The sequence below is a fragment of the Pan paniscus genome, chromosome 13 (genome assembly GCF_029289425.2).
Source record: "Pan paniscus chromosome 13, NHGRI_mPanPan1-v2.0_pri, whole genome shotgun sequence".
In the NCBI taxonomy this organism is placed as follows: Eukaryota; Metazoa; Chordata; class Mammalia; order Primates; family Hominidae; genus Pan; species Pan paniscus.
Window position 1 is genome coordinate 48,121,188 of NC_073262.2, and position 24,184 is coordinate 48,145,371.

Sequence of the window (24,184 nt, forward strand, 5' to 3'; positions counted from 1 at the left end):
AGAGCAAAACTGTGTCTCAAAAAAAAAAAAAAAAAAAAAGTAATTATATGTAATACATGTACATAGGTTAAAATACGATTTTACTCTGTATTTTTTAAAGTATTGGGGCTGGGTGTAATCCCAGCACTTTAGGAGGCAAAGGCAGGAGGATTGCTTGAGGCCAGGCGTTTGAGACCAGCCTGGGCAACATAGCAAGACCCCATCTCTACAAAAATATAAAAGAAAGTTAGGTAACAGTTTGTATTTACCATTTTATATATGCTTTTCTTGAATGGATTTTCACTAGTTTTGGACTGGAGTTCCTTGTGTTCTTCATTTGTAAACAAATACTTACTGTATATCAGGTACTAGGCAGTGTTCTGGGCTCCAGAGATTTAGCAGTGAACCAAAATCCCTATTCTTGCGGCATTTTCATTCAGGTGAAGAAGACCCACGTTAAACAAAATAACTTCAGGTAGTGTATTAGAAGGTGATAAATGCCATGGAGAGAAAGACCCAATTTTAACATGAAGTTGAAATAAATTGTTGACTTGGTGTTTAGTGTTGTTTCTTAAGCTACAAATTGTTTTTATGGTGTAGTTTTGCTGCCACGTATTTCACAGTACGTGTTATGCTTGTTGGTGTTTGTATGAGTATTGTATTACCTTATTCAAAATATTAGCATCTTTAGTTAATGCTTCCTCAGTGGTAACTTTTGCACTTACGTTATTCTTGATTCAGTGTGTTCATTTCACTGTAGATGTCATTCATCTTACACCATAAGTTGGTTTTTGTTTTGTTTTTAATCAGATGATGGTGGTGCTACCCCAGTACAGGATGAACGGGATTCAGGGTCAGACGGTGAGGATGATGTAAATGAGCAACACTCCGGATCAGACACTGGAAGTGTAGAACGTCATTCAGAGGTATTGGCTAACCAACATCTTTGGGAGGGCTTTTCCCTTGCGTTCTGTGAGGTCTGTTATATTATAGGAGTTACAGAATCTCTGTGACAGAGTTTAGGGTTTAATCTCTGAGAGTAAAGGAGCATAAGTTAATAGAAAACTGCTTGAAAAATAAATAGGGATGGTCTGGTTACTGTTGAAATCACAGTGAAATATGTTCTGATTGGGTCACATTTCAAATGTTAGGCAGTTTTCAACTGTGCATATTGATTCAGAAAATGGGCCCGGCCTTTGATATTTGACTAAGTTTCCCTATTCTGCAATAATGTCATAGTGGGGCATTGAGCATTTGCAATCTGAAGAAACACCACTTGAAATAGAAAGTTATGGGGTTATCACCTGTCAAAATTTATGTCAGCATTTGCCCTTCTGATTTTGAACTGTTACGGTGTATATAATGTATGTAATAATAATGCTTTTTTTTTTTGAGACAGGGTCTGACTCTGTAACACAGGCTGGAGTGCAGTGGTGAGACCTTGGCTCACTGCAGCCTCTGCCTCTGGGGTCAAGCTATCCTCCCACCTCATAGCCTCCCGAGTAGCTGGGACTACAGGCACAGGCCACCACGTCCAGCTATTTTTGTTTTCTTGGTAGAGATGGGGTTTCACCATGTTGGCCAGGCTGGTCTCAAACTCCTGACCTCAAGTGATCTGCCCACCTCAGCCTCTCAAAGTGCTAGGATTACAGGCGTGAGCCACCACACCTGGCCTGCAAATATAATTTTAAGAGCTGTTTTTGTTTAATAATATGTAGTAGTATTGGGTTTTGTGTACATTTTAATGTATTTGCTCTAATACATAAATATTTCAGAACTGCTTTATTTTCCTTTCTGTTTATACATCATGTTAACAAGATAAAATTGGGAAATTTTTCAATAAGTTCGCCGTAAGTCTTCGGTAGATACGACTGAAACAAATAGGAATGATAAAGATGCAAAGATTTAAGAACTTTCTATGCCTTATATTTTTCTTGATTACACATATGCAGAAAATTGTCCAATTTTTAGTAGGTGTGATTAGAGATTATATTGACTCTGTCCTTTGACAGCAACATTAGCATATCATACATTCAACAGGTATTTATTGAGCACCTAATATGTGTCAGACTTTTTGCAGGTGCTTTGGACTTATCAGTGACTAGAAGTTAAAATCCTTCTCTTCTTAGGTTTGTTTTTCCAGTAGGAGGAGAAAGACATTAAGCAATAAACATTTTTTTTTTAATTGTGTAGTCTGCTAGAAGATAACAAATGCTGTGAAGAAAACAGATAATTAGAACAGAACAAAGGACGGAGGGCAGGCTTTGGTGTTAAATAGGGACCATATAGGTCTTTTATTAAGAAAGTGACATTTGAACCAAGGTGTGAAGGGAGGCAAAGGAATAGCCGTGTGGATATGGACGTTTAGGGGAAGAACATCCCTGGCAAAGACCCCAAAGTGAGAGTGTGCTTGATATCTTCAAGGAGCCAGTGGAACTGAAATGGGGTCATTAAGGGGTAGGGGAGGTCAGAGAACTAAATGCGGGTGTGGAAAAGGCTCATCTTTTATATATTTTGATGTCACTCAGGTTTTTTCTGTGCTTTTAAACATTCAGAATCAATTCCAATATTTTAATTGATAGTTGGAAGTTACTTAATAATGTATATGTTGTTACAGCCAGTGCATTTAGTGCATGATATTTTAAGTTTCCTCTTTGGAAACAGCATTCAGAGATGAACCACGGTCAGTTTAGAGCCCAGTAGGGTAGTCATCTCATGGCCTCATGGTGCAGTTACAAGTTCAGGTTACCCTAAGCATCTTTATTTTTTTATAATATGGATTCTAAATAAGTAAGTGTGGCTGTTTTTGAAAATTTGGAAATCACAGACTGTCCCTGACTTAAACTATAGTTTGACTTAAAAATTTTCAACTTTGCGACGTTGCACGTGCTGTATGTATACTTTGAGTACCCATACAACCGTTCTGTTTTTTCACTGTATTCAGTAAATTACATGAGATACTCAACATTCTATTATAAAATAGGTTTTGTGTTGGGTGATTTTGTCCAACCGTAGGTCTTACCTCTGTAAGTGTTTGGAGCACATCTAAGGTAGGCTAGGCTAAGCTGTGATGTTTGGTAGATTAGATGTATGAAATGCATTTTTGGCTTAATTATATTTTCAGCTTACTATGGGTTTATCAGGCTGTAACCCCATAATAAGTTGAGGCACTCCTGCATCTGTAAAGTTTAAAGAAAAAAATTAAAACCAGCATAGTCCAACTACAGAAATGACTATGAGCCTTTTCACATTATTTCTCCTGCAGTTTCATTCTGTCCCAGGTATATGACATCTATATATTTTAACTTTACTTGAGATGTTATTATATATATTTTGTGTCTTTCTATGTATATATTTTGAGACAGAGTGTCACTCTGTCCCAGGCTGGAGTGCAGTGGCATGATCTTGGCTCACTGCAACCTCCGCCTCCCAGGTTCAAGCAATTCTCCTGCCTCAGCCTCCAGAGTAGCTGGGATTACAGTGCGCTACCACGCCTAATTTTTAGTATTTTTAGTAGAGACAGGGTTTCACCATGTTGGCCAGGCTGGTCTCAAACTCCTGACCTTGTGATCCACCGGCCTTGGCCTCCCAAAGTGCTGGGATTACAGGTGTGAGCCACTGTGCCCAGCCTATGTATTATTTTTATCTCTTCACTTAAGATGATACTTTTAAGTGTTTCCCCACGTCATTAAAGATTCTCAATAAGCATAATGTTTAATGGTTTCACGATATGGATGCAGCATCACTTATTCAGCAATTTTCTAATTGTTGTCATTTATGCTGTTTAGCTATTGTATTAAATAACTGAAGCTGCCCTGAAGATTTTTGTACATAAACATTTGTGATCATTTTTTATTGTTTCCTTAGAAAGCTGCCAGGAGAATTAACGAGATTAGAGACTAAGACATTTTAAGGCTCTTCATAGAAATTCCTCTCCAGGAAGGTTATGGTAATTTGCTAAACCACTAGTACTTCAAGAGTGCCAGTTGTACTGTGTATAAGTGTTGAGTTCTGTATTAATGTTCTTTTGCCTGTTTAAAATGGCTTTTAAGAAGACATTTTGTTTTCTCATTAAAAATTTTTTTTAGAAGTAATGGGATGTTAAAAGAGTACGGTTGCATTAAATGAAGCAGTGCAAAGGCCGGGCGTGGTGGCCCTTGCCTGTAATCCCAGCACTTTGGGAGGCCGAGGTGGGTGGATCATGAGGTCAAGAGATCGAGACCATCCTGGCCAACATGGTGAAACCCCGTCTCTACTAAAAATACAAAAATTAGCCAGGCATGGTGGTTTGCGCCTGTAGTCCCAGCTACCTAGGAGGCTGAGGCAGGAGAATCTCTTGAACCCGGGAGGTGGAGGTTGCAGTGAGTAAAGATCACACCACTGCACTCCAGCCTGGCGACAGAGCGAGACTCTGTCTCAAAAACAAAAACAAAACAAAACAAAATGGGGCAGTACAAATTACAGGTCCAAAGCCTAAAAGATACTAGTTTCCTCTTGAGGCTGTAACAACTTGATACAACTTGGTGGCTTAAAACAACGAAAAATTATTATCTTGTAATTCTGGAGGTCAAGTCCAAAATGGGTCTCACTGGACTAAAATCAAGGTGTCCCAGGGCTGTGTTCTTCTCTGAGGGAAGATACATTTCCTTGCTTTCTTCAGTTTGTAGTGGCTACCTGCATTTCTTGGCTGAGGCTCCTTCCTCCATCTTCAAAACCAGCAGCATAGCATCTTCACAACTCATTTTCTGACCTCTTGTTTCTGTCATCATATCTCTCTCTTACTCTGACCTTCCTGTATCCCTCCTGTAAGAACCTTTGTAATTATAATTGGGCCTACCTGGATAATCCAGGGTAATGTCCCTATTTCAAGGTCCTTACCTTAATTACATCTGCACAGTCCCTTGCATGTAAAGTGACATATTCACAGGTTCCAAGGGTTAGAACGTGGACATTTTTGAAGGGCCATTATTTTGCTACCATAAGATGGTACTCACAGCATAATTTTCCCAATAATGGTATTTTTTTTTTAAACCCCTCATCTGTATTTTAGAATTTAGGCTAGTATTTTTTTTTAAATTCATTTCACCTATAGTATTTAATCAGTGCGCACACACACACACACACACAATCTTTAAGATAGTGGTCAGTATAGGAAATACTGATAAGATTTTGAAGACCAGTAACTTTTGCAGATTTCTTAACCACTTTATTAGAAAGCTCCTTTAGTTATTAAAAAAAAACTTATTTTTTCTTAAAGTAATTGTATATGTCTATAAATAATCTCAGACAGGTGACAGAACAAGTCTCATATCAGACTACCTTAAGAAAACAAGAGTTTACTGTAACACATGTATGTAATGGGCTGTAAATCTTTCTGTCTAGGTAGCTTGTTCTGTCCATCTGTCATTGATGGCCCTGCCTAATGGCCATTTCTAATAACATCTCTGTTTATTCTTGTATGGTTGGCTTTATTTTTTTCTCCAAGATTTGAAAAACACTCAGTAATCAAGATAAATGATATTTTAAAACTCAAAATGAATGCAAAAAAAATGAACAAAATATCAAAATCTTAAAGTTAGGATCAGTAACAATGTTGTGTTGGTCTATATTTGAGCCAGAGGGAAAAGGAAAAACCAGTACTGGTTATCCTGTCTTCACATTTTAAATATTTTGTTCATCTTGGGTTTTTTTGTACCAACGTTGATCTTTAAAAAGATCACCTGTCTTGGGCCGGGTGCGGTGACTGACGCCTGTAATCCCAGCACTTTAGGAGGCCGAGGTGGGTGGATCCCCTGAGGTCAAGAGTTCGAGACCAGCCTGGCCAACGTGGTGGTGAAACCCCGTCTCTACTAAAAATACAAAAAATTAGCCAGGCGTGGTGACAGGCTCCTATAATCCCAGCTACTCGGGAGGCTGAGGCCGGAGAATCACTTGTACCTGGGAGGCAGAGGTTGCAGTGATCTGAGATCACGCCATTGTACTCTAGCCTGGGCAACGAGAGCAAAACTCTGCCTCAAAAAAAAAAAAAAAAAAAGAATCGCCTGTCCTTTAAAAAGCAGCTTTTCTTTTTCTTTTTCTTTTTTGAGGCAGAATCTTACACTGTCGCCCGAGCTGGAGTGTAGTGGCACAATCACAGCTCACTGCAGCCTCAACCTCCCACGCTTAAGTGATCCAGACCTCAGCCTCCCAAGTAGCTGAGACCACAGGCATGCGCCAGTATGCCCAGCTAATTTTTGTATTTATAGTAGCAATGGGGTTTTGCCATGTTGCCTAGGGTGATGTCGAGCCCCTGAGCTCAAGCCATCCTCCCACCTTGGCCTCCCAAAGTGCTGGGATTACAGGTATGAGCACCGTGCCTGGCCCAAAAAAGGACTCTATTGAGATCAATTTACATACTATACAATTTGTGCAATTCAGTGATCTTTAGTATTTCACAGTAGCCCAGCTATCGCCACAGTTGGTTTTAGAATTTCATCACCTAAGAAACGCTTTTGCTTTTACCTTTCTAACCTCCTCTTCCCTTTGCCTACCCCTCCCCACCCCACAGTCCTCGGCAACCACTGATACACTTTCTGTCTCATAGAAGTCCTTGTTCTGGACATGTCTTACAAATGGAATGGTAAAATATGGTCTTTTGTGACTTATTTCACTTAGCATAATATTTTCAGGGTGTAGCCATGTTGTAGCACACATCAGTACTTCATTCCTTTTTGTGGTAAATAATATTCCATTATATGGATATACTATATTTTGCTTATCCATTCATCAGCTGATGACATTTGGATTGTTTCTTTTGGTATTATGAATAATGCTGCTATAAACATTTGTGTACAAATTTTTTGTAGACATATGTTTTCAGTTCTCCTGGGTTTATTCCTAGGGAGGTAATTGCTGGCTCATAACGTAATTCTGTGTAATCATTTGAGGAACTGCCAGACTATTTTTCACAGTGGTTACACCATTTTACATTCACACCAGCTGAGTGTAAGGGTTGTGATTTCTCCATACTCTTGTCGGCAATTATTACCTGACTTTTTGGGGTGTAGTTTTATTCTTTGCATTGGCTGTCTAGTTATCCCATTGCCATTTGTTGAGAAGACTGTTCTTTCCCCATTGGATGGTCTTGGCATCCTTGTTGAAAATCTGTTGACCATAGGATATATGGCTTCATTTCTGGACTTTAAAAACTTACTCATGTCTGCATCTATCCTTGTGCCTGTACTAGTGTATTAACTACTATTGCTTTGTAGTATGTTTTGATATTGGAGAGTATGAGTCCTAATTTGTTCTTTTTCAAGATTCTTTTAGCCAATCTGGGTCCCATGGAGTTACCTGTGTATTTTAGAATCAGTTTGTTGATTTCTGCAGAGAAGTTAGCTGGGATTCTGATGGGGGATTGCACCGAATCTGTAGACCAGTTTGGGGAATATTGCCATCATGGTAGTGTAAAGTCTGTTCATCCAAGAACACGGGATGTCTATTTAAGTGTTTAATTGCTTTTAACAGTGATTTATAGTTTTCCGTGTATACATGTTCGATTTCTTTGTTAAATTTATGTTATTCTCTTTGATGTTTAGTAAATGGAATTATCTTACTAATTTCATATTCATATTGTTCCTAAACATTTTTCCTACTATTTCTAATCTTATTTCATTGTAGTGGGGGAACAAACCTTGTATATTGCTATTCTTTTAAATTTGTCAAGGTTTGTTTTAGGGCCTAGCACATAGTCTATCCTGGAGAATGTTCCATGTGCTTAATAAGAATATATATTGTTGAATAAAGGTTTTGTTTTGTTTTTAAAAAAGGTCTCTTCTGTTGCCTAGGTTGGAGTGCAGTGGTGTATTTGTGGCTCACTTTGACACAGCGGGCATGTGAAAAAATTATGGCTCATTGTAACCTTGAACTCCTGGGCACAAGCAGTCTTCCCGCCTCATACCTCTGAGTAGCCAGGACTACAGTTGCGTACCATCATGCCTGGCTAATTTTAAAATTTTTGTGGAGAGGGATTTTGCTATGTTGCCCAGGCTGGTCTTGAACTCCTGACCTCAAGTGGTTCCTCCCACCCTGGCCTCTCAGCAGTACTGGGATTACATGTGTGAGCCATTGTGCCAGGCCTGTTTCTTTAGATATCTGATTTAGTTGGTTTATAGTATTGTTGAAGTCCTCTTTTTTTTCTCATTGAGCTTATGTCTAGTAATTCTATTCAGCTGTTTTCTCCTTTTCTATTTTGTGTGTGTGTATTGCGGGGGCGGGGTGCGGAGTCTCACTGTCGCCCAGGCTGGAGTGCCATGACGCGATCTCGGCTCACTGCCCAGGTTGAAGAGATTCTCCTGCCTCAGACTCCTTAGTGGTTGGGACCACAGGCATACACCACACGCCCAGCTAATTTTTGTGTTGTAGACATGGAGTTTTGCCACGTTGCCTAGGCTGCCTTCTGTATTTTTTTAAACACTGAGCTCTGGGTAGGGAGTGGAGGAGTGGGAATGAGTTAGTAACCTGAAATCGTTTCAGCTTGCATCTCTTGGCATGGTCTCACAAGCCGGCCTAAGGGTGATTAGGGCCCCAGTATTCTCAGTGTGGTCCACCCAAGGTAGAGCCTTCTTTAAGCAAGTGAGGGTTGGGCAAAAGATGGGAATCTCCACTTCTCAACTGCAGTCTTTCGGAACTTAGCCACAGCAACAGGCACTGGGGAGCCGGATGAGAGATGCTGATGCCCTGCTCTTCCTGGGAAGGAAGCCCTCTAACTGAAGCAGGATGGAGAAGGAACTCTGTATTTCTGGCTGCAGCAATCTGGAGTGGAGTCAGCCTCACTGAATTGTGAGGTTGGAAGGAGGGATTGATCTTGGTTCAAGTAATCTCTCTTGTGGAATTTGTGTAGGCGTTTCTTCATTTGCCCTTTGCCATTAGAACCATTTGTAGAGGCTTTAAGTGGTTGTTTTTAATAATTTTCACTGGGGAGGTCAGTAGAGCTTCTCATTCTGTGATGCCAAAAGTCCTTGTTTGACTTCATGTTTATCTCTTACAGATTGGTCAGACTTTTGCATATTCCCCAGTTTAAATCCCAAAGGGACCTATTATGCTTCTCTTGTCTGTTAGCGCAATCTGTATTGGGCCCATTGAGCTCTTTCATCTCATGGAGTTTCCTCTATGTGTGTATGGGTGAGGTCCTCCGGGTCCTGCCTGTGGCCACACCTCCAGAGAGAGCAGCCTTGTGTTGCTTTCCTGAACAAGAGATTTTGAGCAAGCCAGTTGTGGATATTTGGGGGCATGCCTGTATATTAACAGGACATTTAGCATCTTGGTTACGGGGCATTAAATGAAATGCTAGTAACACATCCTCCCCATCATTGATGACCAAAAACAGCCCCTCGAATTTCCCACTAACCCCTTGGGTGAAGACCCAGAGCCGCCCTTGGGTTTAAAACACTGAAATGGACAAATGAGGTGTAATAAACATAAGAAAGGAAACAAGAAATACTCAACAATGTAGAAAATGAGCGATTAAACTGTAAATAGAACATTTATAAAAATGGCAATGCAGCTATTGGAATTGCTTTCAAAGAATATTTAGTGACATGGAGACTTGAACATGTTACTTGTGATGCAGGATTTTTTTGGAGAGTGCCACTTCCGGTTGGCAGGAAACCTCTGGGGTCAGCAGTGCCCCTGCTTGGGCCTTGCTGGGCTCTGGGCTCACTTGGATTCGCCTGGACTCACCCTGCCCACTCGGCCTGGCAGGCTGCACTTGGTTTTTGCTACCGGCCTCTGCAGGCAAGACAGGTATGGAATGGCAAGGGGTGTGTGAATGAGTGAGTGCAGGGTCTGGTTACAGCACACAGCCAGGCGGGTCAGCTGCTGCAGCGGGCGGGCAGCTCCAGGCACCGACACAGGCGCTGGCTCCGTGTGAGGCTGCAGCTGGACACAGTGTGCCGCAGCAATTTCCATAGAAGGCACCAGTGTCCAGACGAGGGGGATGTGGTGGTGCCTGAAAACTCAGAGATGCCAGGAACTGCAGAGCCCCAAGGGTGTCACAGCTCAGTTCCCACTGCCAAGGGCTTGGTGAGCAGGGGCATATTACAACCCTGTTTTGGAGAGTCTCGAGGTCCGGGCTCTCAAGAAGCACTACAGCTCTTATTTGTTCCTGCTGCCCCCAGCGTTGGTGAATGGTGGTATGCCATGCCCAGCGACTTTTTCTCCCCCATTGCTGGGTAAGCGGGAGGGAGGGGTACAGTGTTACACCCCTTTTTGCATCCTCCGTTTGGCGGGTCCCAAGTGCTTTTCCTGCATCCAAGAAGAATGAGGTTACACGGACAACCGAGAGTGAGCAGGGTAGGGAAGAGTTTTATTGAGTGACGGAACAGCTATCAGCAGCAAGGGGACTTGAAGTGGGCAGCCCCTATCCAAAGGTGGGTTGTCCCCAATGTGTGGCTAACTCTGGGGTTTTTATAGGCTCAGAATTGGGGAGTATGGGCTGTAGGTAGCCTTGGGAAAGGCAACATTTGATTAGTTAAAAATTAGCATTATTCAGAAAGAACCACTCAGGAAAGAGCAGGCAAACGGGAATAAAGGTTCTCATTCCGGTCAGGTGCTTTAGCAGCTCAGTTTTCAGGGTTTAAGCTGTCTTTGGCTTGAAGGTCACATTTCACCAGGGACCCACCCCTATCTGCCTAGGAATTTGTCTGCTTCCTGCCGTTATTATTTGAAAGATACAGGCTATTATTGTGATTCTAGGTCCTAGTTTAATTTTTTTAAAGTAAATTTACACATAGAAGAGATTGGAAGGACTAAAATGTAAATGATGGTGATCTTTGGGTGTGATTTGCATTCGTCTTATTTCTGCAGTGCTCATTAATGTTTCAAATAAAAAAGAAAATAATTTGGTAGAATACTATGCCATTTTATATGGTAACCCATTTTTATAAGCATGCAACAGCTAACTCAAAATGTACTAAAAAATTCAAGATTTAGAAGAACCTTGCGAAGAACCCTTTCATGTGAATAAAGATAAACCTTTCTTTACTAGCTGTTTTTTTTCTGTTTTTATCTTTATATTCCCTTACTAAAAAATTATAACTATTAGGTATCAAATTGTCTTTTCCTAATAGATTAGTTGGAAGCATACATGGAAAGGTAGTTTCTTAAATTTGAAGAAAAGGTATTGCAGTTTAGATTTCTCAATCCAGAAGCCTATAGAAGTTTTACACATCTTTCTTTGAATATTTTGTATTCCCAACTACCCCGTACCTCATGTGCAGCCTGCATAGTTGACATTTTTTTCTCTGTCCCCAACTGTGTTATTATATGGTTTCCAAATCAAGTTAATTAAACCTTTTTTTTTGTTTTTTATTTTTTTTGAGACACAGTCTCACTCTGTCACCCAGGCTGGAATGCAGTGGTGTGATCTTGGCTGACTGCAACCTCTGCTTCCTGGGTTCAAGCAATTCTCTTGCCTCAGCATCCTGAGTAGCTGGGACTACAGGCATGCGCCACCACACCCAGCTACTTTTTGTATTTTTAGTAGAGACAGGGTTTCACCCTATTGGCCAGGCTGGTCTTGAACTCCTGACCTCAGGTGATCCACCCACCTTGGGCTCCCAAAGTGCTGGGTTTTATGGGTGTGAGCCATGGTGCCCCACTAGATAATTAAATCTTTAGATTGGAATGCATTTCCCAAAAAATTGGCACTCTTGCTTAAGTTTATATAATGTGTGATAATTTATTATTCATGTCTTTCAATAAACATTTTTGAATGTTTATTGTTTACTAGGCATAGCAATGCAAACTTAAAACTTTAAGGTGTCCATGTGGGTGCGGCAGACCTATAAATAGGTGACTACTATATAGTGCGTCATTGTAGAAAGGATACATACCAAGCACTGAGAGGAAGGGAGGATGGGTTTAGTAGCCAAGATATTTCAGCTGACAGAAGAATGAGAGACATTGCCAGTTGGAGAAACGGGTTAGGGGTGGCGATAGGGGTGGTGGTAATTCTGTCTAGCTAGAAGAGCAACAGGTACAGGGCCTAACATTAAGAAGGACTTGATATATTTCAGGAATGATTATTGTGGCTAGAAAATGGAATAGCTTAATGGAAGGTAATGCTGAATAATTAAGTTTGGGTTAGATGGCTTCACACCTTTTGTGGTAGGACAGATAGGGAAGAAGGGGGAAAAGTCTGTAAAAATCTTTTCGAATAGTAATCACTGGAAATGTAACTTTTTAATAAAGCAATTTGAGCACCAAGTGAGGGGTGGCCGTCAAATGTGACCTAGTTGTAACTAGTTGCCAGTTCTAGTTTTTGTTATTTTTACCATATATTCTTTTAGACAGTATTTTTGCCAATTAGCTGTGTGGTTTTGATTCAGCTGGTTTCTGTTTCATGGAAAATGTATCAAAGGAAATGCTTATCTTAACATCCAGAAGCCTGTAGATTTTATCTATATATAGAAGTACCCTCCTGAGCGTCCCACAGGAAAAAATGGAGTGTGAGACATTGAGGAAGATGTTGTTTGGGAATGGAACCTGGCTTCTCATGGTTCTCTTACTGTAAGCAAAGCACAGTGGGCCCAGCCATCCGCCCTTGAAGTCAGTGACAACTCCTTTAGCTCCAACATTACTTGAATTGAGTAAAAGAAAAAGTCTGCTCTTGTTTGGATCTTTCCACCAGGAGGTTGTGTTAGTATAAGGAAAGCATCCTTACGGGGGAGGACATCAAAACAACTAGAAGATTTGTCTTGGCCATTGCTGTCCTATTTCTTATTAGTTCTTTTGATTCTGTCTACATTTTCCTGTTTTAGTTTTCAGTCTTTGTCTTTGATTCTAATAATGTTTAACACAAACATTATTTTCCATTTATTTTATGTTAAGCATTGCTTGTGGGGTTTCTTCATTTTAGTGAGTATATTTTGAGTGTCTTTTTTATGCTGCAAGTAAAAGATACATTTTTACAGAATAGCCTCTGATCTTAAGGTCAGTGTATCAGATAAATGTAAATAAATGTGTAAATCACCTTTCAGTGAAGTGTGAGCGTACAAGATGCCATGGGGATATGAAGGGAGGGAATGGCTAACCAGGTCAGCAGACGTCACAGGATGTATTTGAGCTGAGTCTTGAAGGGGTGAATGTTTTGTAATTAATAATTAATGAGATTTTGTTATTGATGGTGCATAACATTTATTGAATATTCACGGGCTCTGTGCTAACTGCTTTGCATGCTTTTAGTCCTCAGAACTGCCCTCTACGGTATAGGTAGTATTCCTAATTCCATCAGATCAAGGACATGGAAGCTTTGAAGAGTTAGGAAAATGTCCTTTGATCACATAGTAGAAAATAGCAGAGCTGGGGCTTGGACCTCAGGTCTTTCTGACTCTAAATTCCACAGCCTTAACTGTCACATTATGTTGCACAAAGTCCATCCGTTCTACCTAGGGAGAAAGATGGAAGAGACTTCATGGGGCGAGTATTTTTGGCAAGTTTTTAGGCACGAAAAAGACAAGGTAGAAGAAAGGTATTCTTGGTAAAGGGAACAGCATTTGTAAAGGCGCAAAGTTAGTAGTTCCACTCTACTGGAACTGGAGTAGAATTTCTAAAATGTGGTCAGAATCATGTGGACCACATGTCAAAATTCAGATTCTGTGACACCTTTCCCAGATACACTGAATTAATATCTGGAGGTGAGAAGCACAAAAGTTTGTATGGTTTTCTCCAAAGTTCCCCAAGTGATTCTTAAGCATACTGAAGTTTGGGAACTGCTGGTGTAACACATAGGGTTGATGGTGAGTGGAAAGAAGTAAGTCTAAAGAGGTAGGCAAGAGTTTGCATCATTATTATAAAATCTTAAACTTGGTTGGGAGGCCAAGGCGGAAGGATCACTTGAGGCCAGGCGTTTGAGAACAGCCTGGGCAACACAGACTCTGTCTCTACAAAAAAAAAAAAAAAAAAAAATTATCTGGACGTGGTGGCGTGCGCTTGTAGTCTCAGCTACTTGGGAGACTGAGGCAGGATGATCTCTTGGGCCCAGGAGTTCAAGGCTATACTGAGCTATGGTTATGCTACTGCACTTCAGCCTGGGTGACAGAGTGATACCTTGTCTCAAAAAGACAAAACAAACCAAGCAAACAAAAAACAAGCTTTGTGTAGAATTTTTTTTTCTGGTATTCATCAGGAGTGCCTTTGTTTCTGACTCTTATTCTAAGATCAACCAACTTTTGATAGACAGGGGACACAAGGGACATTCTGGTTTATAGCTTCATTATATTAAGTGTGTGCTTGGGAGTTTCTCAGAGTGTTGCAACACTCCAGGAACTACACTGGATTGACAGCATTATGTTATTTTACTGCAGGGTTTCTCAGATTCTTTCATGCTCATTAAACTGATACGCATTGACAAAGTCCAGTATGATAGTTTCAGCTATATCTTCTGGAACTAAGGTCCCGTGAAACATGTTTTTGAAAATGGTCCTATAGATATTTCCTCATGGAATGTACTGTGTGGTTTAGTGTTGAGCATTTTACCAGTTTATAATGGTAGAGTAGTATGCAACATCAAGTACTTTGAGTTTGACACTTCTCACCAGTAAAGAAGAAACAAAGTGTCCTGAGTTATTTGGGTCTATACACGTTTCCATTTGATGATATAATACTTTGAAATTTGAATACTTTACAAATTATTATTTGATTTATAGCAGTTTTATTTACTTTGCAGTTTAAGAATGTCAGTTATCTCTCTGTGTATTGTGGCCCTGGTCATAAGAAGTGTGGTTATTCTTTGTAGACTGAGATAAACAAGATTGTTTATTATGATGGATAATCAGTGATTTATAACTGCAGTGTGAATGATGGCTAAGAAGGAGGTATGAGGCATTATCGATGGCTTTTTTTTTTTTTTTTTGAGATGGAGTCTTGCTCTGTCACATAGGCTGGAGTGCAGTGGCACGATCTTGGCTCACTGCAACCTCCGCTTCCTGGGTTCAAGTGATTCTCCTGCCTCAGCCTCCCAAGTAGCTGGGACTACAGGAGTGCGCCACCACACCCAGCTAATTTTTTGCATTTTTCGTAGAGACAGGGTTTCACCATGTTAGGCAGGATGGTCTCAATCTCCTGACCTCGTGATCTGCCCACCTCGGCCTCCCAAAGTGCTGGGATTACAGGCGTGAGCCACTGCACCCGGCAGCATTATAGATGTTTCTAAAGCATCTAAGGACCTTCTGAGTGCTCAATTTCTTTTACCATTACAACTAGGAAATGTTGTAATGGTAATGTTCTAAATTTATTTTAGAAATGACATTAAATGTCAATTTCAACTGTTGGTTTGTTGTACTCATCTGACTTTTAAAAAACTGTCTTTTGGATTTTTTTAAGCTTGCAATTTAATTGCCAAAACCACTCTAAAAACTTTGGATATTGTTTTGATAACTTTTAAGCTTAACTGTATAATTTCCAGCATACTCGTCCCAAATTCTGTGGTGTTGTTGCCTAAGTGTATTCTTTAGCTCGAGTCTATTAAACTAGTACTTTTTTACTGTAGTGATTTCTCCCCTTTTTTGCCCTGTCATGCCATACATAATGCTATGTTTTCGTGAAACTCATAAAAAATTCATGAGGATTCCTAAATTTTACAATCATTGTCTTATGCAGTGTCCTTGTAAGGGTTTGTTTTGGAATGCTACACCATGTGTCAGGAAATCTGGGGTAGAGTGTAGCGGGTGAGTTTTGGATGACTGCCCAGTGTCTCTCACTTCTTTGGGAGTGACTCCCAGTGCTGTGCCCTGATCCAGCTGTAACTGATTGAGTCACAGTTTCTAATATTGCCTTGGCCAGTTAAGTCATCTCTCTTGGGGATTTATAATTTAGGATCTAGACAGGGTATAGCTGAGTCATGTTACTGATGGTACTCTAGTAAAATGATCCTTGAGTTCCCTTTTCTAAGCTCTCTGTGCTGCGTTGGTACTTAACCTTCCCAAGTGTTTAGTCATTCAACTGACTTTGATCCTGAGAAGATTGTTCTTTTTTTCTGGACTTAGCTAGAGATGATTTCTGTAGTTTCAACTAAAATAAATCAAGTCACACATAGAAATGGTGTTAGAGTTACGTGATGGATATATCATGGAGAGCATTCCAAAAGCCAATTATAATTTTCCTTTTTGCCTCCTGCTTTAATTTCCTCTGCTGGTACTGTATGCCTCTCCCCACCCTGCCGTCTTAACTCAGCCATCACAAACTGCATGCAAACATGCCTGTTGTCTGCACACCTTTTTTTTGCAGCTCAGTTTCATATAGATGCACTTCCAGTACACTTTTGAAATATCATATACATACTTTGTGAATAGTGCATGTCACACTATACTGTTACGGTATGCTTGGCTGGCTCCTCATCAGACAGCAGCTCTTAAGGTCAGGCCCTGAGACATACTCAGCCTGGATTCTTGGTGTCTTGCACGTAGTAGACATGAAATACATTCTTGTTGTATTAATTTTTCCTCACCTTATGTTATTCCCACTTAAGGCCTTTATTACTCATTTAACAAATACACATTGAGTATCCCTTATCCAAAATGCTTCAAATCAGAAGTGTTTTGGATTTAGAATTTTTTTGAGTTTTGGAATATTTACTTATACATAGTGAGCTGTTTTGGCGATGGAACCCAAGTCTAAACACGAAATTCATGTGTCTTATATACATAGCTGGAAGGTAATTTTACACATTATTTTAAATTTTTCACATGAAACAAAGTTTGTGTTGGGTGCTTATGTGTGGAATTTTCCACTTGTGGTGTCATGTCAGTGCTCAAGAAGTTTCAGATTTTGGAGTTGTCTGAATTTTCAGATTAGGAATGCTTGAACTCTACCTAGTGTGTGTATGTTCTGGAGACCATTCTGCACTCTGAGGATACCTCAGGAAAACAAACCAAAATATGTCTGCCTTCTTAGAGCTTACAATCTAGATAGTTAAATTTTCCATCTGCATTCTTTTAAATTATGAAGTGTGGCTAAAGTAAACTTTAGGCAACATACAGAGTATTGTACGGTAATTTTAAGATTCTATGATATCTCTCAAGTCCTAATACCGTTTTAATAGATAAGTGCCTGTTTCAGTGGGATAATAGAGCTTGTGACTGACAAGGAATCTAATACAGTACTGTGTTGAGTGCCCAGTGAGAACTCAAGAAAAATGTATTTAGGAATTTTGAAAAGTGTATGATTTTGGAAACTTACCTGAATGTGCTATATTTCAGTGACTGTGTATAGCAATGACTCTTTGCAATGCTGTGCTGTCATAATGGTGATAAAATATTTAAAAACTCTTCAAACATTGGCTTTGTAGGCTATTTTATAATTTTTCATATTCTTTTTGAATTTGTAGACACAGCATACTTGGGTTAGTAAAAGTTTGGGTTTTATGAGAACATTTTCAAGCCATTTATCTTGTCATTGACAAGAATAATCTTGTCACTTAACTGTTTCATAGCATGATGTTGGGCATATATATTATTAAAGGCTCTTTGGTCCTTGAAAATTGGTCTGTGGTAGGTTCACATAGCTTAAGTCATATATCTAACAAGAAATATTTGGCTCAGTAAATTTTTAAGAGGGTATACTCAAACATGGAAATACTTTCACTTTTTAAGCTAGAATATTATTGCCATGTTATTTAAAGTTGAGCTACCAGGTGGGAGAAAAAATTCACCAGATCCTAAAATACTTGTTAGTATTTTGGCATGTTTAATTTTGTATATTTTTCTCTGCATTTTAAAACCATAGCTATAATATGCACATATCAAGTTTGTACCCCAGGGCATGTTTTCAGAGTAATTATTTCAAGTAACATTATGTGTTGGTATAGTTAGATGAATCATGTTCTCCCTAAAACTTAAGCTTTCTTGTTTCTAGGGTTACTAGACACAGGACCGTGACTACTGTAAGCCTCAATTTTGTTATCATGTGAAGTACCATTATGAGGAGTAAATGAACTAACAGGAGAGAGCCTATTGTGGTATTGGCTCTTAGTGGGTACTTAGGAAATGTTAACTTCTCCTTTCTTTGTTTGCTTAAATTATCTTGGGAGAAGTTGCCCATATGTTATTTGACCCTTTAAATAAAATTAAATTTTATAGTTCTTTTCCCTTAAATAATCTTAACCTTATAAAACCCAAGAATGTTCCTGTGTAAAAGAACTTGGTTACATGTTTGCTTGTATTTCTTTGAAAAATAGAGTTATTTATTTTTATTTTTTTATTTTTATTTTTGACAGTCTCACTCTGTCACCCAGGCTGGAGTGCGATGGTGCAATCTCAGCTCACTGCAACCTCCGCCTCCCGGGTTCAAGTGATTCTTCTGCCTCAGCCTCCCTAGTAGCTGGGATTACAGGTGTCCACCACCACGCCCAGCTAATTTTTGTATTTTTAATAGAGACAGGGTTTCACCATGTTGGCCGGGCTGGTCTCGAACTCCTGACCTCAGGTGATCCACCACCTCGGCCTCCCAAAAGGTGTGAGCCACCTTGTCCGGCCTAGAGTTATATTTTTACAAAACAGAAGTATGTATGAGAAAATTCGCCTTTTAAAAAAGAAAAAATCTAGCTCTTCACGGTCAGTTTTCTGTAGTAATCTGAGGGCATGCTTTACAAATCTGTTTTGATGAAGGCTGGTTATATTTCCCCATTTGGGGATCCAAATAAAACCATTTCACTGATTGGCTTTCTGTGGGGGTATTTCTATATGGGTATAGGACAAGAATTCTCCATTTAGGTGCACATAATCCTGTATTTTAAAAAAAATCACGGAAAAAATTTAATGTTTTACTATTAATGTTTTTTTTTTTTTGCACTTTCCTAATTTTTTCTCACTTTATTTTTCAGAATGAAACTAGTGATCGAGAAGATGGCCTCCCCAAAGGACATCATGTGACAGACTCTGAGAACGATGAGCCCTTAAATCTTAATGCTAGTGACTCTGAAAGTGAGGAGCTTCACAGGCAAAAGGACAGCGACTCTGAATCTGAGGAACGTGCAGAGCCTCCTGCAAGCGATTCTGAAAATGAGGATGTCAATCAGCATGGGAGCGACTCTGAGAGTGAAGAGACCAGGAAATTACCTGGTAGTGACTCTGAAAATGAGGAACTTCTTAATGGGCATGCAAGTGACTCAGAAAACGAAGATGTTGAGAAGCATCCCGCCAGTGATTCTGAGATTGAGGAGCTCCAGAAGAGTCCTGCTAGTGACTCTGAAACAGAAGATGCTCTAAAACCTCAAATCAGTGACTCTGAGAGTGAGGAACCCCCAAGGCACCAAGCCAGTGACTCCGAAAATGAGGAGCCTCCCAAACCTCGAATGAGTGATTCTGAAAGTGAGGAGCTTCCTAAACCTCAGGTCAGTGATTCAGAAAGTGAGGAACCCCCAAGGCACCAGGCCAGTGACTCTGAAAATGAGGAGCTTCCCAAACCTCGTATCAGTGACTCAGAAAGTGAGGACCCTCCGAGGCACCAGGCCAGTGACTCAGAAAATGAAGAGCTTCCCAAACCCCGAATCAGTGATTCGGAAAGTGAGGATCCCCCAAGGAACCAGGCCAGTGATTCTGAAAATGAGGAGCTACCCAAACCCCGAGTCAGTGACTCTGAGAGTGAGGGGCCTCTGAAGGGGCCTGCCAGTGACTCAGAAACTGAGGATGCGTCCAGACACAAACAGAAGCCAGAGTCAGATGATGACAGCGACAGGGAGAATAAGAGAGAGGATACAGAAATGCAGAATGACTCCTTCCATTCAGACAGCCATATGGACAGAAAAAAGTTTCACAGTTCTGATAGTGAGGAGGAAGAACACAAAAAGCAAAAAATGGACAGTGATGAAGATGAAAAAGAGGGTGAGGAGGAGAAAGTAGCGAAGAGAAAAGCTGCTGTGCTTTCTGATAGTGAAGATGAAGAGAAAGCATGTAAGGAATTACCTTGGGCTGTTTATCAATGGCTTTATTCATTGTCTAAGCTTGTAACTGTGGAACGTTGTATCCTCTTGGTATGTCAGATCTGTGTTCTGTTATTCAGCTTAATATTCTAAAATATCAGTAGGACACTCATTTCCCCTGATTATCATTAGCTAAGCTTAATAGTAAGTTTCCTTTGAGTTCTATTAGCACATATTAATCTCTGACTGCCTCAAAGTGATAAACCACATGTCAATAGGAATATAAAATACTGTTTTTTTTTTTTTAAACTGGAAGAGGTAATGTTTCAAAGAAATACGTTTACATGAAAACCCCTAACTGTATTAATTGTTAGCTGTGGGTCTCTTTGACACCCAGTTCACTAGATCCCATCCAAAACAGTAACAGCTCCCACAGGTACATCTCTTCATTTGTTAAACATTGTTGAATATTCAGATACAGGGAAGCTTTGAGAGGATTCTATTTAGAGACACCGTCTCTCTCCAGAGTGTTTCAGTCTCTGCTATCTAAGACTCCATTTGCACAGATAGTATTACTTGTTTACTTTTTTATGAAACTTATCTTTTTTGGAAAAGACATATTTCATTATAACCTCACAGTTCTTATAGGAGAAGGAAAAGGTACCAGACATGCTGTCAATTTGTTAAGGGAGATGAGAAATTTCAAACTGACCAGCAATGATAGAGGAACATGGAGACTATTCCTAGAAAGAAATATGTAGTCCTTTTTAGTTCAGTTACTACTAGGCAACATAGAAAGGATGCCAGTTTTGCCCATCAATCTAGTTTTAATTTTCTCGATTTCCCAAAAGGAAAGGTGGCTGCTTTTATATTGATGATATCTTTCTTCATCTTTTGGCCAGTTTTTCTTAAGCAAAATAACAGATAATTTGTAAGATGACTCTGAATGAGCCGTTTAGTTATTTTAAAAATCCTAAACCATGTGTCAGGAGGCCCTCTGATTTTATTTTATTTATTTATTTATTTATTTATTTTTGCTGTATACTGCCATCTTAAAGCACCTGTTATGCTTAGTAATACAATGCCTGTGATAAAATAAAATTAATGATGATTTTCTTTTTCAACAGCAGCAAAGAAGAGTCGTGTTGTCTCTGATGCAGATGACTCTGACAGTGATGCTGTATCAGACAAGTCAGGCAAAAGAGAGAAGACCATAGCATCTGACAGTGAGGAAGAAGCTGGGAAAGAATTGTCTGATAAGAAAAATGAAGAGAAGGATCTGTTTGGGAGTGACAGTGAGTCAGGCAATGAAGAAGAGTAAGTGACAGTATAACATGAGTTTTCAGGGGTTCTTAATTAGGCAGTAGAGAGGGGTCTGTGTTATAATACAATATGTCCTGCCTAATTGCATGTCTTTGGGGATTTAGTATTTTAGTTCCTGAACTGAACACACTACAACGTGGGTGAATCTCAGAATTCATCTCAGAATTAACATGTTAAGTGAAAGAAAGCAAAGAGGACATATATGATTCCATTTACATGAAGTTCAGTAGGCAAAATTTATCTGTGGTGTTGGAAGTCAAGGTGGCAGTTGTCTCTAGGATGTTGATATTGGGGACCAGCTAGAAGGGGCCATGAGAGAACTTTCTGGGGAGGCTACATGAGTGTATAGGGTGCTGGTTACATGAGTGTATACATTTGTTAAAACTCATTGAACTGAACACTGAAGATCTGCACATTTTACTGTACATAAATTCTATTTTTAAAAAAATGGTTCCTATGCAAATGAGGATAAAGCAAATGAATGTTTTTACATTTGTCTACTTTCTAGAAATCTTATTGCAGACATATTTGGAGAATCTGGTGATGAAGAGGAAGAAGAATTTACAGTAAGTATAAGATGGAAATATTTCCTCCTTGACTGTGCTTTTTTTTGGTGTTTTTATGGCAGTGATGCCATTATAGATGATTCTAATAAGTAGGAATAAACAATTATGATGTATTCAAGATAAAAATCTAGAAGAGGGATTCAGGAAGTAAAATGAAAGCGTATATACAAAGACATAAAAGGAAGCTAATGGGCAAAATTGAATTAAGGGGGAAGGGACACTTTGAGACAAAGAAAGTCACTTTATAATGCTAAAGGGCAAGATTCACAATAATTAGGGAACTTCCAATTTTCACAGTGGCATTCTGGGTGATTTGGACTAACCCCTCTGCCACGCACAACTAGAAAAGCTAGACAAAAATATATAGAAATCTGCTCATTATCTGGGAACAAAGTAGCAAAGAATTACTAAGCCAAGAGAAACCTAAAGTGGTAATTCAGTGTTTAGAAGTGCTTTTTCTGTGGGGGTGTTTGCCTGTCAGGCTGAGAGGCTACTCATATTTTTGACAGCCTCAAGGCTTGGGGACAAAATTTAGAGTTCGGGGCCTATTGAGGTTAGGGGGCTTTGTAAACCCCATACCCTGGATTGAGACTTCAGAGAGCAGCACCATAGGATTCAGGGGGAAATAAAATATCCTTTGCTCAGATTTTAGGCCATCTTTGAATCTTCTGGCAGACTAGAGAATCTCAGTCTCAGAAATAAGATTACAGTGGTTTAAGTTTTTCATATATACAGTATTATACACAAAAATAACATTAAAAGGTAACAGTAATGATGACAATAGTAATAGACTTAGGGCTCTAGGTATAGGAATTTTAGATACCACCTTAAATATGTTCAGGGAGATAAGAAACAAGATTAAAAATGTCAGAGCAAACAAAAAGGAGAAGGCAAATTTGGAAAAGAACCAAGTAGAAATTTTAGAACTATAAAAATACAGTAACTGAAATTAAAAACTCGATGTACAGGTAGGTACGTGCAAGTAGCTGGTAGTCCCAGTTACTCGGGGGGCTGAGGCTTGGGGGTAGCTGGAGCCCAGAAGTTCGAAACCAGCCAGGGTAAAATAGTGAGGCCCTGTTTGAAAAGAAAAATGGGGCGGGAGGGGGTGGGGAAAACAGAAAACTTAGTGGATGAGTTTAGCATCAGATTAGACATACTTGAAAATAAGTGAACTGGAAGATAGCTTGGAGAGATCTAGAATGAAGCTTCGAGATATAGTATTATAGAAGAAAGGAAAAGATATAGACTATACATCGAAAAGTTTTCGCAAAAATTGGAATAATGAAAGGAGAGGGAAAGTTACATGTATAGCAGAAGCAGTATTTTAAAAGGAAATGATACCTAAACCATAGATTCTCGAAGTTGTACACATTGCAAGGAAGATAAACAAAAAGAAATCTACACCTAACTACATCATAATAAAACTGCAAGAAACCAACGAAAATAGGAAAGTCTAAAAGCAGCCACAAGGGAAAAAAAATACGTTCAGAAAAGTAATGATTAGACTAACAGCTGACTTCACAACAGAAACAATAGAATCTACTAACTGCAAACTAGAATTTTGTTAAATTTAGCAAAAATACTTTCCAGGAATGAAGATGAAATAAGGAGGGAATTAATTAACAGTGTACCAGCTGAAGGAAATACAGAAGGAAAGAAATGCAAGAATGATCTCAGATGGAAGGTTAGAGATGCAGGAGGGAGAAAAGAGCAACAAAAGTATGTGTATAAGTCTAAATGAGTATTGACTATACAAAATGAAATGTATTTAATGTGGAATATATATAAAATTAAAACATGACAGCAGTAAATTGGGAGCATACATGGAATTGAAGTGCTCATAGGCCTTTGCAAATGTGTATGAATGTACATTAGTAAACTGATAAGTTAGGGGGCATGTTGTAGTCTCTAAAGTGACCACTAACAAGACTAAAATGGAATGTGTAATTTCTAAACTAATAGAGGGGGGAAAAGTGGAACAACTAGAACTAATCAGTCGAAAATGAGCAGGAAAAGAGAAAGAACTATAGGACAAGGGACAATTAGAAAGTATTACATGGTAAAATAGTAGATTTAAATTTTGATAATATCAGAAATTAAATTAAATGTAAATAGTAAATATTCCAGTTAAAGGACAACAATTGCCAGACAGGATCTTAAAAACCAGCCATATACTGATTTCAAGAGATTTGTCTGAAACAGAAGGTAAAGCTGAAAATAAAGGTGTATGAAAAAGGACTTTGTGTAAACATGGACCAAAAGAAAATTGTTGTGGTATCTATAATATTATAAAAGAGGGAGGTAGACATTAAGGCAAAAAAAAGTACTTAAGATAAAAGAGGTCACTTTATATCGATAAAAAGATTTTAAAATTGCGCCTAATAACATGGCTTTATAGATATATGCACACTTAAAAATC

General features: G+C 39.2%; 1 protein-coding gene across 18 annotated transcripts in view; it reads left to right on the plus strand.

Annotated features, from left to right (window-relative positions):
• Positions 1-24,184, plus strand: part of IWS1 (interacts with SUPT6H, CTD assembly factor 1) — a 102,688-nt gene that overhangs the window by 2,368 nt on the left and 76,136 nt on the right. For 17 of the 18 annotated variants that reach the window (XR_010109384.1, XR_010109381.1, XR_008624500.2 and 14 more), the window contains exons 2-5: positions 790-905; positions 18,839-19,907; positions 21,004-21,193; positions 21,708-21,765. Coding sequence is in view for 8 of the 18 variants with exons in the window: in XM_008953618.5 (XP_008951866.2) it covers positions 790-905; positions 18,839-19,907; positions 21,004-21,193; positions 21,708-21,765 (1,433 nt within the window). In the remaining 10 variants the exon portion in view is untranslated. Of the gene's footprint in view, positions 1-789; positions 906-9,990; positions 10,191-18,838; positions 19,908-21,003; positions 21,194-21,707; positions 21,766-24,184 lie in introns of those variants that run through there. The other variant, XM_034954232.3, reaches the window with a different exon arrangement.